General features: G+C 43.7%; 2 protein-coding genes across 2 annotated transcripts in view; one reads left to right on the forward strand and one right to left on the reverse strand.

The window, feature by feature from the left end:
* Positions 1-2,947, forward strand: part of T265_03923 (hypothetical protein) — a gene marked incomplete at both ends in the record, with an annotated part of 4,335 nt that extends 1,388 nt beyond the window's left edge. The window contains 3 exons of the mRNA XM_009168524.1: positions 732-839; positions 2,042-2,141; positions 2,739-2,947. Of these exons, the coding sequence (XP_009166788.1) occupies positions 732-839; positions 2,042-2,141; positions 2,739-2,947 (417 nt within the window). The remainder of the gene's footprint in view (positions 1-731; positions 840-2,041; positions 2,142-2,738) is intronic.
* Positions 1-4,598, reverse strand: part of T265_03922 (hypothetical protein) — a gene marked incomplete at both ends in the record, with an annotated part of 9,896 nt that extends 5,298 nt beyond the window's left edge. Inside the window, 2 exons of the mRNA XM_009168523.1 lie at positions 3,827-3,997; positions 4,502-4,598. Coding sequence (XP_009166787.1) covers positions 3,827-3,997; positions 4,502-4,598 — 268 coding nt within the window. The remainder of the gene's footprint in view (positions 1-3,826; positions 3,998-4,501) is intronic.
* Positions 4,599-13,793: the final 9,195 nt, after the last annotated feature.

A 13,793-nucleotide genomic window follows, 5' to 3' on the forward strand; every position in this document is an offset into this window, starting at 1 on the left:
ATATATATATGCGTGACGTATCTACATGTGTGACGCAACGAGTTTCACTACTGTGCCTCGGTAGTTCATCCAGAAACTCAATTTCCAACCCCAATCGATACAGTCCTCCAATTCTCTACTTTTAGACTCCTTACTTTCCTACTAATGGAAAAACCAAAGCGAATTTGAATACTTCACTCCACCTGTGTTTTTTAAATTGACGTATATCAACACAAAATGTCACAGCTGAACGCATTTGGCCGTACCATTAAGGTCAAGCAACCTTAAGGTGCAACATGTAATAGCGTCACGGTTGTTCGATGGACAATAAATTTCCCCACACGAATAGCAGTCAAAAATAGTAGAATATTTTTTCGAAAGACTGATTTATTCTCCAGTAATCCCCGCACTCTACCTCTGACGTATTTCATTTATTCTACTTCTATGGTCTTGTTAGATAATGTCAATGCAAAGTATGTGCGCCTCGCTGAAGGAATACGATGTGACGGTACTTGTTCTATAAGGCACTGTCTAACAGTTGAATCCACCTGCTAATTCATGTTCATGATCTACCTTTTTAAGGTGGTTAACAGTGACAGTAACTAGTAAAGTGCATCCTTCCATCTACCCACGCAGCTCTTTCATTCTTTTGGTTATTGACTCTTTTTTACCGAGTTTCAAAATCAATTCAATCTTCGAAATCGACAAATTTCCCCAAGTGCAGTGAATTTTGCCTCCTTTGATGCTATTAGAGTCGTGTATTGTCAGATTTGCACTGTGAAGTTGCTTGTACATGCATCAGCTTGCTTCCTTGTAGAAAGTCACCTGAACTTGAAAGTCGCCCAATAGTTTTCATTAAGGTGAGTGGAAGTTGCTGCCATCTTTTAGAAACGGTCGCTCTTCTAGGGCTAGGCACTACATCTATATGTGCATAATTCTCGACTTCCAAAAAAAGCTTCATTTTTGTTCGCTACGACGAACGGAATGCTAACTTTCAACTGATAGCTTGCTATCTAATGCCATACGAGATTACTTTATGGGGAAAGGATTAGACGCAGCTGTAGCTTCCTCACTTGAACACCACGAAAGAAGGGACTACCCGACCTATCTCGAATGATTGCTTGCCCTCTGAGGAATTGTACACTCCATCGCGATTGACTGTGAACTTTGCTGCAAACTCTTTGAAAGGGTCTATCTAGAGGAAATATTTGACTTTCAAATGAAACCAACGCTATTTTTAACACTTCACCTTGTCACTGATTTGTCTTAATCGATAAGAACAGGTAAAAAATGTCTTGTCACCATTTTGAAGTCAGTCTAGCGCAATGTTTGGTTGTAATCCAAAGACAGTATTTTGTGTCCAACGGGAAGTAGGAAATCCATAGCCACCTTGAGATATTAGGTTAGATTACACAAATAGCAACACAATATAATAAAGATTATATGGTCTTATGTGGGAACTCATAACTTCCACTACTTTAGCCATTTTGCCAAGTCTGCGTATCAGTGATTGTCGGGGTCGATTAACCGCACAATGCTCTCAGCTGCAAAACCTTTACGACTGGAGTAAACCTTTATGCTCCAAGATGTTGTATTTGGCTGCGTATGTGCTCAAACCAAAAACCATCTTAATCTACATTCATACTTTTGCAGATCACTAAATTTTATTGTCCACTGAAGCAACCATAACTCTGGCGGAAAAGTCTGGTGGGATAATTTCCCAGCATCGTTGAGACCCCGGGGTGACTAAATGGGACTGAAACGTTTGGAAAGGTACTCTGAACTCATTTGCTTGATTGCTTTAGTCCGTCAGGGACACGTCATAGCTTTCGAAAATTCAATTCCATTGTGCGAAGACAGCGCCGTGGTTATCCGGAAACCCGGTGTATGATTATGCGTAGCAACTCTTGTTACTTTAATATTTGTCAGTAGCCAAATGTTTGAAAAGCTTCAATTGAGCCGAGCATTAAGACTGCATGATAGCCATCCCGCATATTCTCAAGTCATCTTCCCAGGTATGCAGTACTGCGGTTATTTGTCCTCTATTTATGTTATCTGACAGAATTATTTCCCAAAACACCGAGTTTCTGTGACCTACTCGGTTCATATAATAGGAAGTACGGAAAGAAAAGGATCACTTTCTGTTGTCTTGAGAAAACGAAGTTCGTCTTAAAACTACGAATATGATGTTAAGAAATCTAATAGGTTTGCTGTGTCAGGCATTTGTTTGCACCAAAGTTGACCGCTGTTTCAGAATCCGCCATTTGTGCTGCAGCCGGATTCTTAACCGACGTGTCCGGTGGAGACATACTTCTGCTCGTTATCGTATCACTATACAAACGTATTAACATTTGAAACCAGTTAGGAGAATGTTTAGCAGATCTTGGCGTATTTGGGTGTCAGATTTCTTGTCGAGATTTCATCTTTGGCAGACATTACAATTATGTACCTGAAGTAGTTCCTAAAGAGCGAATCAAGAGGAAAAATCTCATTGGGAAGCCAATATTCTGATTTCAACTTTAAAAAACCGTGTGTTAGGCCCAACTCCCACAGTGAGGATCAACGTCAAATGACGAAAAGTGTGACTGTGATTTGGGAAATAACATAGCGCGAACATCTTCGCAGTCAGTTATTGCACACGGGTATTGGACCGTGACCAAACGTATTCCGATCAATAACTAACCAGCGACTGTGTAATCTGTAGTGCGTACGGCGCACCAGCATAAGGGTGAGTATTTGGCAGTGATATGTTCTTCTAGGTAGAATAAACGACGAAAAATATCTGTATGATATATTGATGGCTATCATTCATTATTCAGCTGTAACACCCTTCCGGCGCCTAGCTGTTATGCCCCCCGAAGGAAGAACGAGGGCTGGGATACTACCAAGTTGCCCAAACCTGGACAGGGGAAGTCCAGAGGCAGAGGTCAGGTTCGAACCTCTTCCGGTCAGTAAAGTCGTGTTCTAACCACTTGAGCCATCTTGCCCATATTGGGAGCTATGTAACACTAGTTCTACTCCAAGGATTAAACCTTGGGCCTGTCAATTCGGAATACTCTACTGATTTGGAGATCCGTGCATATCTGCGGTTTATGGTAACTTACATGCGTAATCAGCATTAGTAAAGTGAGGTTAACTGATCCTTTCAGTGATTGTCGCGACACAAAAGGCTGAGAATCCAGTCGGTTGTTGCCAGCGCAGACTATCTAAGTGTGTACAGGAATGGAAAATCCTTCAAGGCTGAAGAAAATGCCGCATCAGGATAACAGGTTCCACATAGAAAAAATTTCCCATCTAAACAGATGTTTTCATAGTCCTTGACTTTCTTTATTTCCCACAATAGTAATCACCTTTTCTCTCCTAATTCTAGAGCTAACAAACACACCTAACGTCACGTTGGTATACCGTGTTGATCATCATTTGTACATCAGTGTGCCCGTGCTTGTGCAGTCAACATCCAACAACACTAGACTCAATACCGCATTGGAGTGGCTGCCCAAACTTGGTCCTCTGTCAAGTTCCACTGCTTCCGAGTAGAACGATATGGTTTCACCAACGGCTTTTGGTGGCATTCTGGTTTGATGCAGTGAGGGTCACTGAGGTGGAACAGTGAATCTTTCTCTCATGCCGACGCAAAAAATCTGCCTGTTACATCCTAGAATGTACTGGCACCATCGCATTCCGGTGCCCGTAGATCTCCACAGAGGGGTTCTCATCGTACCCTGACATACCAGATTTCCCCTGCTACCCCAAGACTGCCCCAATTACGCTTATCAGGAGTCTTGTCGGTGATTGAGGAATGGTTGCAGCATAGTCTGTCCTTTTGGCTGTACTTTAACTCACTAACGGAAGCGATCAATTCGGATATGGCTTTCCTGACTGCGGCCATAACCCAGTGGGCCACGAACAATCTTGGCAATTTGCAGATGTGTTGATGTAGTGTAACGAACGTCACAGAGGTGTTCTGTCATGTCTGACTGCTGTTCCGGTGTGGTGCCTAGCGCCGGTGAAAGACTCGCTGATAAAGAACAACAAAAGCTTTACTCCGAACAAGCGACTGTGAGAGTACAACGGCCTCAATCTGTTTTATTGGAGGGACATTGTCGGATCTTGGTTCAACGCTGTCTCGCGCTGTCTGGCTATCACACGCTGCGTATAGAGGAGGCGTTGTCTGTCTGGTCAGCGTCTAGGGACTTGGGGCATTCAGTAGTTATCTTCAGGAATCTGGCCTTCCTGATACCTTCCCCTTTTGGGTGTTCAACGTAAAATTGTCGACACGGATCAAGTTGTAAAGGTTTCATCCTTTTTCTAGCGTAACTGGTACGACGTCTCGGTTGCAGCAATGGACGGTACACGTGAAGCAGTCACTATAGGTGCTGGTCTTGAGAGATCCAAGGTTTCAAGCATCAGACTGGGGACTAGTAACTGTTCCTCCGCTCTTGGGATCGGTCACTTAGTCGGCCGTAGCTGATTGACATGTCGTTTCCGTATCAACGATCCTAGACGCTATAGATCACCTTACCGATCCTTTTGAGGACAACTCCAACAGTCCATTTTCGATCCCTGGACGGTAGTCCCTCACAAGCACACGGTTTCCCTTGTTGGGTCTCCTGCTTCATTTCTAGATAAAAAAGACTCTGTGGTGAGTTGCCTTTTTCTCAACTTCTCTCTGGCACTTCACAGACAGCTCTTTCTTCGCAGGCCTTATTCTGCTGGGCGTTCTGTTCTCTTACTTAATTGGTTGGATTATTAATTTTATTGTCATACGCAAACATTGGAGGGCCATGCTCTCTGCCTCTTTCTAGTACCGATAGCGTTTTTCGAGGCGCAATTTCACCATCATTTCTTTTGATTCATTATGCGGATGGTCTTCGGAACACCTTAACTTCGTAGATAGATTCTTGGCTTCGTTTTTAGTCCACCATTTCCTCGCCTGCAGCGCCAGTCTTTTTGATATATCTTTATCTGCTGTCTCCTCCACCTGTTCTCTCAACTCGTTCAAAGGCGAAAGTCAGGTATTTTGATATCAGTTTTGATGTTCCTGATGTGAAAAAAATGAAAACATCCTTCCAGTGGTGCTTATGAATCTGCTGACTTTAAACGCTTCATATACTTAGGAGCTATCTTCATTTCACATTAATGCGATGGGCTCACCATAAAAAAAGTCTCTTCGAATCTGAAAAGACTCCCATTTCTGTAGGAAATCTACTCCAGTCCTCCAGATTTTTATACAAATTGCAAACACGCACGTATTTTTTGTTAATTTTCGCATTTCTCCTGTCATTTCCCATGACCTGTTTATGAAGGGATTTGGCCTAGCTCAAGTAGACCGAGACTGATCCCGGGAATTGTTCAACCCTCGATTGTTTACCAAACCTATCTGAAAAGATGACTACCGAATCGGTCCCAAATCCTTTACAATTTATTGAAAATCTGAGGATTCATTTTTGAACAATCTTTAGCTTTTGTCGCAAAAACTTAAGTCGCCATATTTAAGGCGGATAGGGAACCAAATTGTGAAGTCTGTTTTAACCAGCTGATTTAATCGGTGATGGAATTCAGTCAAATCATTTTGAAAAGTGGAGAGATGACCAGTTTTCAGGTTCGGAGGCATGGCTGTTTTAGTTTAGGATACTCGTTGAATATTCCTCTTGGTTACAGTAAAGAAATTTTGTTGGTCTGCTTGGGTTTTAGTAAGCCATAAGTGGGAAGGGTGTTGGGGACGTCAGACATCTTGTTGACCGACGCGGCCTCTCTACTTCTTGACTCACTGGAATGTGTCAACCCGCCAGATCTGCATGGGCTCTGCTGACCACATTTTCCGAACTCAGTGGACAGCATTATGAACAATTTAGAGGGGTACCAGTGGGATCCCCAATTTCAGAATTTACCACAGAACTCACAAAACAGTAGCTGAAATGGATTGTAATGTCAGACATGGATCTGCTAAGTTGATGAACCAGTTATCATCACCGAATGGAGTGAACTACAACTAACAAGCTACTTATTAAATGACATTTTCGACAACATACTACTCACAATAGAAGTGATGGAAAATTAGTATTCTTGGATTTCCTTATAAACCTTTGCTAAACGGTCGGCTACAGACCATATCTTCAGTTACCACGGTAATCTCCAAAACTGCCACACACGAAGCTGCATCCGGACACCTTTTAAATGAATCGAAACGCATTGCAACACAACGGAGGCTGAGATTGAAAAAGGATATCTAAGAAAATTCATTTGGCGAACTCTTGGGAAAAACAACTCAACTAACTGAACACCGCAAGAAGAGTGCAAACGAATAACCATTTCGAACCTTTCCGAGCCTGCAAGACTACGCGATAAGAAGATAGAGGACTCGGGACACGGCCGTATTGTCAGGACAAAACATACAGAACATCTGTGTAAATATATAGGATGACTAAAAGGCCAAATATGGTCGTTCACTTGTTCGCTCTGTACAGCCAATGGTGGTGTTCCGGTCGTGAACACTTTCAGCCCCACTCCACTGGTCTTATGTTGCTAAGCCGTGTTTCGTGGGCTCCGCCAACGTGCCTGCTTTCCAAAACGTGTCGTACTAATGGTGACCTTGGAGATGCGTCACTCTCTGCACATGTACTTTTTCCATGTCTCGGCACGTCCTGACGGAAATGACTGCCTTGACAGCATAACAAGACGGTAGCCTAAAAAACAGTGAACACAGTGCGGAAAACATTGTCGAAACCTAATGGAAAATTGGACACAGTGACGAGGACCAACGCCATATACAGGAGACAATGTAAAGATTGTGACAAATACTAGGTGGGACGGACAAAAAGGAAGCTTCGTACCAGGTTACGTGAACGCAAATTACTGTCAAAGACACTACCATTATTTACTCGCCTATCCTGCACAGAGATCAGGATGGGTGTGCATTCGACTGGAATTAAGTCCATATGCTAGCCCAAGCATAAACAGAAAAGAAAGGTGACTTCATGGAACCGTGATATTATACCGGAATAGCCACCATGCTTACTGGAACGAACAGTCAACCAAGGAATTGAAGAACTAGGGTGAACAAGAGATGAAAAATCCCCAGGCACAGAAAGGCACGAACGACCAACTAAAGGTAAGAAACTCCCCTAGCACGAGAAAAAAACTATAACCACAAGCGCAGCTATCCAAGTGCGGTAGGAATCCAGAATGAGCCGGTCAAGTCGAAGAAAATGAGTTACTAAAAACAGAATCCGCCCTAAGAACCAATCAAATGAGGGGAGGGCAGACCACGACTCACCAGAGATTGGAAACCGGTCAATCAGACAGGGAACAAAAGTTCAGACGAAAACTGCTCAACATACCAATCGAATTTCAAAAAAATACGCTGAAATATGCAACACAACTCGGAACGGATCAATAGGACTCTGGAGAATTTATATTGTCGTCGGCTACTCACTGCAACGGATATAAGCTATTTTTTGACAACCTTATAAACTCAAGCAGGTAAGAAGGATTTACTCACCCGACCGGCTACTGAAGAACGTTTGTAAGCTAATTACCAAGCTCCGCGAACAGATCAACGGCTGTTTGATCAACTCCAAGTAAATGCAAACAGTCTACAAATATTCTGAAACAGGTTCTCATATGGTGTTCTGTATGCAGAGTCCCTAGTCCTATCAACCGAAGGGCGATTCTTCAACTTCACCAGAATTGAGCGTAAAGTTTTCACCTTCTTGGAAATTTGTGGATCTGTTTGTCGAAAGGATAATCTGAGTGACAGCGCAGCTTGCCTCCAAAAAGTGCTTCTCCTCTGCTCAGATTGTTTTTCAGGCATTTGCCAAGAGTACTGCGATAGCCGAGTAAGAATGTTACAGTTGACCTTTCAGCTTCTTTTCATTCTGGGTGGTGTCAGCAAAATCTCCCACCCCATGATTTGACTGGGGGTGACACAGATGAGAACAAACATAATGAGTCATCGAGAGCAAAAATATTCAGAATTGGTAGACAAATTGTGTTCTGTTATCGGATGCTAATGGATTTGGATAGTCAGACTGATTAAACAGACCTCCGCGGGTGTGTTTTGATACGCCGAGATTGGCAGTTAAGAGGAAAACAACCAACCACTCCGAAAACGCATCGACAACGATAAAATAATGGGCACTATTGACTGGACCCCGCAAAGTCAGCAGATTGCAGCCAGTAAACATAGCTAAATGCAATTGTTTCCACCTGGCTAAAGCCTGGGAGTCCGGCGTGAAACAGAAAAAAGCGAGTACAATTAGTGTGTATGTAAAAATTAGACGTGTCCATCACCGACGGGGAATTTCGACGCCGAACCAGCTGGTGTAAGTCTCTTTTCAAGAGTTACGCAGGATGGGATCTTTATAAATACACGTCGGCTTCTAATAACAAGGTATCAGGAAGGTCAGTTTCCCAAAAGTTAGCCCCCAGAATGTCCGAAACTTACCGGAAACCGCCAATTCAGACTAAATCACTTCAGGAATTCCGCGGAGTCTACGGACCGGAAACGTCTGTTAATGACTAGACACTCAGGCGTCCAGTCAGCGACAACAGACAAAACTTGAATGTCCAAGCTCTAGAAACGATCTTAACCAATTACTAATTCGCAACCTCAAGGATTCAAGGTTAAAATTGAGTTTTTAAATACCGCGACGCCTCCTGAAATTATGCACTCGTTTGTCCGACGCAAACCTGTGGTGTTCTTGCTGGGAGAGTCTGTCCCTCAATAGGGTTCGGAAGCGGAGGTTACAGTCCGTTACAGTGCAGCGTCTCTGGCAGTAGCGATTGATAATCAGTGATGGCGTCTGGTATGGCCAAAACGTTGTCCCTATGTTGCCTTCGAGAGCGATGGGAGCAACAACGGTATCTTCGGGTGGCTTATGTAAGTTGACTGGTCTGGGAAGAACATCAGCTTGCCCAAGCTTGGATGCATGACGATACCGGATAATGAAACCATAATCAGGCATATACAATCAGTGTTCTATTGGTTTAACTCACAACCATACTGATCAAAAGTAAAGCCCAGATATTTCATGGAAATAAAAAACTGACATTAATTGAATTTAGAATGAAGACCATACGCTGAAGAGCACCACCGAGCCTTTCTCTCTTTCGTGTAGTTCATTAAATGTTGGTGGTTGCGAGATTTTTTAGAATACATACTCACTTGATCTCGTTTGAATATTCGTCCTCCTGTCCTAACGCAATTATTCTGGTGAGTTCACACTAAAAGGGCGTGAAGCACTGGACTCGAGTTACGCTCTTATTAGAGCTCATCAGCAGTGCACATCCAATGCCCGTTCCGGGATTTGACATGCGAGGCGAGCGTCTTACCACTGCTCCACTAGCGCACCTAGGACTCATTAGATGTGCCTTCCACTAAAAACATCTACGTCTGCAGATGAGCCTTTTAATATTGCATCCAAATTTTTTTGAAAGTCTGATGGCATAGTTGTGACCCCAAACGTCACTCTGCTGAAAATCTAAACTCGGATTCTCCACCAATCAATCTTGATTTTGTGAATGGCCTCTGTGGAGCAAAGAATATTGGTCGTCAACCGTATATCGCCCTAGCCTCAAGAAGTGTGCAGTTCTGAGCTCTGGAGTTAGTTTAGCCGTGATAGATAGATATTCGGGTAAGGTTTAGATTTGCATGACGGCTAACAATCCCAGGAGTTCTGACAAGGCATCGCACGTTCCCCCTATCAGCTGGAAACTGGTCCGGGTCTTGCAACCCGGACCTCGCCTCGCCTTTGGTTATTCCATGGTATTCGGTGTCACTCATTAATAACGCTTGCGTGTCTATTCTAAGGCAGTAACCAGAAGGGTTGACACACCAAAAGTGAATATCCTCTCCAGGGAATAGGGCAAGAACGGCTGCGATCAGCTGACCGGAACTCCTTGTTTTTCTATTCAGAGCTCAGGATGGAGGGCACCGTTTTGATATGTCTTTATCGGACTCTGATATGCCTATAGAAAATGACAAAGTCTACAAGATGTGAAATAATTTCATTCGGAATAGAATTCGCAGTTGTTTAAAAACTAGCACCGATTACGAGGTCCACATGGTCTTACCAGTTGATCAAGCGGCTACATGAGCGTTAACGCCTGTACGAATGGTGTTTGACTATACATTTCAGGGTCGAGAATCCCTCTACCAATAGGCTTGTGCAGCAAGCAGAATTTTCGTTCTGATGGATATTTTGCAGATAAATGCAGAAGCTGTCTTGGTATTCACGTAGTGTCCCGAGTTCGGTATGATGTCACAAACCTTACACGTAGACTGAAGGGCTACGGGCTTCAGACTGAAGGACTGAAGAGATAGGGCGATATGCGATGAAAATCTTTCTGTAGCTAGATTTTTTACACTTCGCATTACCTACTAAACTGCATTATTAAGATCCTCTCACTACTCAGTGAAGGGAACCAACAAATTACCGAATTTCAGCCAAAAAGATTTTTCCGTCTCGACTATTTTAGTGAGAATTAACAGTTATGCTTCGAAGCTGGCAGATCGGATCTGAGCTATCTCTAGTGAGCTTGAAATTCTCTGTCCCAAAATATATAATATTTGTCATAGTTTCCACAAAACATCAGAGTTTATTGCTAACGTATTCTGCAGTTCAACTGACCGTCAATCCCTAACTGCAGTCGGCAGGCTTATTTGTAATTGGGAACACTTGTGGACCGGATGAAAGATATTCTTACTTCCAGTTCGATGGACAAAGTCGGCTGTCGGTTGTCGCCTCCCGGCTGAAGTACACCTCACCGATCGCTATCGCCTCAGTTTCGTCAAGCCAGACTATCGACCCTCTTCGGTCAGTTGGCACACTAGAGTAGGTTGTCTGTCTGTCTCACTGATGTGCGGTTGTGCAGGCCGTTTCGGATCAGCTGGTCGAGCTGCACCAGTGCACGGCTGTACCCGCCAGCCTACTTGCCCCAGGAGAGATAAACATCAATGGCTCCCGATGCAATGGCGCGTGTGTGCACAGAGGGGGGACTCAATGCGCGGATTGGAGGGCCGAAAAACTGCGCTGAACACGACATCAAACATGCACCTATCGGGACGGTAGCGATGTACATGTTGTGCCTGCTTGAACCAGTCCACTGGGTCGGAAGGAACATAGACAGCGGTGCGCCATTGACGTGAATTGGTTGGTTGAGGTGAGTCAAACGTTCTCAAACAAGCTGCCAGAAAAAGGTGCAACCTGATAGATAGACATGTGAGTGTAGTTGTCTGTGCCAATTTTGCAACCTCCGAACTGTGTGAAAAGTATTCCGGTGTCTAATATTACAACATTTCTTCAGCCACCGGTGTTTATATCACCTGGTTTTGTTCTGTTACTCGTAGCAGGTAGTGCCGGAGTAACCTAACTTACTGTAAATCATTGTTTTCTGTATTGAAATCCTACCGTTAGCCATATCAATGCAGTTAACCTGGCGGTAACCTTTTAATCACAGCTTTCCCATGGGTGCTCTTGAGGTGATCGTCAACGGTACAGGGTAAGAATTTTTCATCTTTTCGAAGGGAACCAGTCACAAGGTTGCTGAAATCTCTTTGACAGCCCATGACCGGTCTCACGGGGCTCATCATCCACCAGTTCCCGTAAACCTTACATTCTACTTGAACCCAAATCTGTGAAATACGCTCATTTGCGCAAATTCATTTGGAAGATAGCATAGACGAGAGGTTCAACTGAATCTCCTGTTAAAGCCAAATTAATGTGCGAATAAGTGCATTTCACTGAGAATATCTTTTACATAACGCTGCTGTATGCTTTCCTTCATCCTATTAAATTTCGTTTTCCGATAGAGAGTAATCAATAGTAATCAATAGTAATCAATGTCTCATATGAAGCCTGATCATAGCCCTGGAACTGTCCGATAGCTACTCTTGAAAGAAGTTGGCCATCTCCTGTCCGTTGCTGACAGCTGTGGCTTTTTCGGGCCCACCATTTAAATTTGAATGTCTTCCAACGTAAATGGTTTTTGCACTAACGGTGTATGTAACTAACGTACTAATTTGGTTAAGCTTAACATATTTTGACGGTAATGCGAGAAAGGCACCTGCCCGTTGGAACTGTCGTGGGGGTGGGATTGCCCGTAGGTAGTATCTGGCACATCTATTCGGGATGAGCTGGTGGGTACTGTCTCTACAAATCAATCATAAAATCGATGCTGGTCAATCTTCCGGTTGTTTGTCTGGGCTAGCCCTTGATCCTTGAGAGGTACAAGGCTGCGGCCTGGTAAAAATCTACTCAGCCAACTTCGGTGAGCGAACAACATGCTGTAACAGGGTCTTACTTGGAAAGGTGGGTGACTAGCTTTCATTCGAGAGTGTTCGCCGGCGTGCAAGTGTCTCTACACAACACATAGCATAATTCCACATGTCATTCCGAATTTGAGTGAACAGTTCTTCAGTCAACTGGTAATGCAGTATTGAGCTTTGTGGAATGCTGATTAATTGCAAGTGGATTGAGGCCCAAAGCTATGCCTTAAAACAACTCCAGGAGATCTGGGTACAATTGTATTGTCAGTGTGGTGGGTGTGTTGTTGCCACCAACATGACATGTTTCAAGATGATCACAGATAGATGTCGTCTGAGAGGTGTTTACCGGGAAAAATGATTTACTGTCCTCAGCTCCCCTTCTTTTGGTGCGTGGGGTTGTTAAACCTAACAGGAAAGTGCCAAGAACGCTTACTGCTTTCCACGCCTTACGTAAGTGAGTTCTCAAACTGCGGTCGAATGAGGATACTGAAACGTGGTGCATTTGTAGTTGTCTGGGGCACAGTTTAATGGCTGATTCAGTGTGATGTATATATCACTAGTGGGGAAGACTTTAAGGGTGAAAAAATCTATTCATCCTCAATTGAGGAACACCTCCTATGACAGATTTAGCGGGATTCAGTTGAGTTTCCAGTCGAAACCTAATTAGTGTGAAAATGAGTGCATATCGCGAAATGCTTGGAATTTAGGTCCAAGCAGAACATAAGGCTGACGAAAACTCGGGGGGAGGGGGAGCGAGCCTATCTGATGAGTGAAACCGGTTGTGAGCAGTTGAGCGGTTTTCAGCCACCATACGAGTAGTAAGTTGTTCGGGGTGGATTTCACCGAAAACCGAGACAAGTTTATTTACGAATTTAGCGTTCATACATCGGCACCAAGTCGTTTGGGGATCATATTCCGATGATGTCACCATACCCACCGACTAAACCTGACACAATTTCATCACATAGTTTGTCAACTCGTGAGCAGGCTTATCTGCATGATTCTGGCTCGAGAGCACCAGGGGGCAAACAGAATGGGGCAACTCAAACGCAGGTTGTCCTGTTAAGAGATTTCATCGAGAAATATCCTTTTGACTAACGCCAGATTACTGGAAGCATATAGGTTAGGAATGACCAGTACTTCTGCCAAGGCGCAAAAATGGGTAGTACTTCTTGGGTGTCACGCAAGTGAGAAACCGCCTATTTCCAACAAGACAGAAAATGAGCGTCGTTGATAAACTGGTTGTCACACGTGACCAAAATGAGGAAAGCTATAATGCAAATATTGCCTATAGTAGGCCTTGGATGTCCTCAAATTGCCATATTACTGGTGGATTGCTTTTAGTGGAGTGGACAGCGAGCACCGAAACATTCAGTGCATTTGAATAGTATCTCATTATTACGTAGAGGATTTCTTGATGATATTTGTGAGCATAAATAAAGCTTGAAACTGATTATACCGAGTTCCGAACTTTTTAAGTAGTTTCGGGAGAAATGAGTGACGGATATCTCCTTTCTTGGAGTAGATTAAGGAAAACGCTACAGTA

This window comes from Opisthorchis viverrini, assembly GCF_000715545.1.
Source record: "Opisthorchis viverrini unplaced genomic scaffold opera_v5_58, whole genome shotgun sequence".
NCBI lineage: Eukaryota > Metazoa > Platyhelminthes > Trematoda > Opisthorchiida > Opisthorchiidae > Opisthorchis > Opisthorchis viverrini.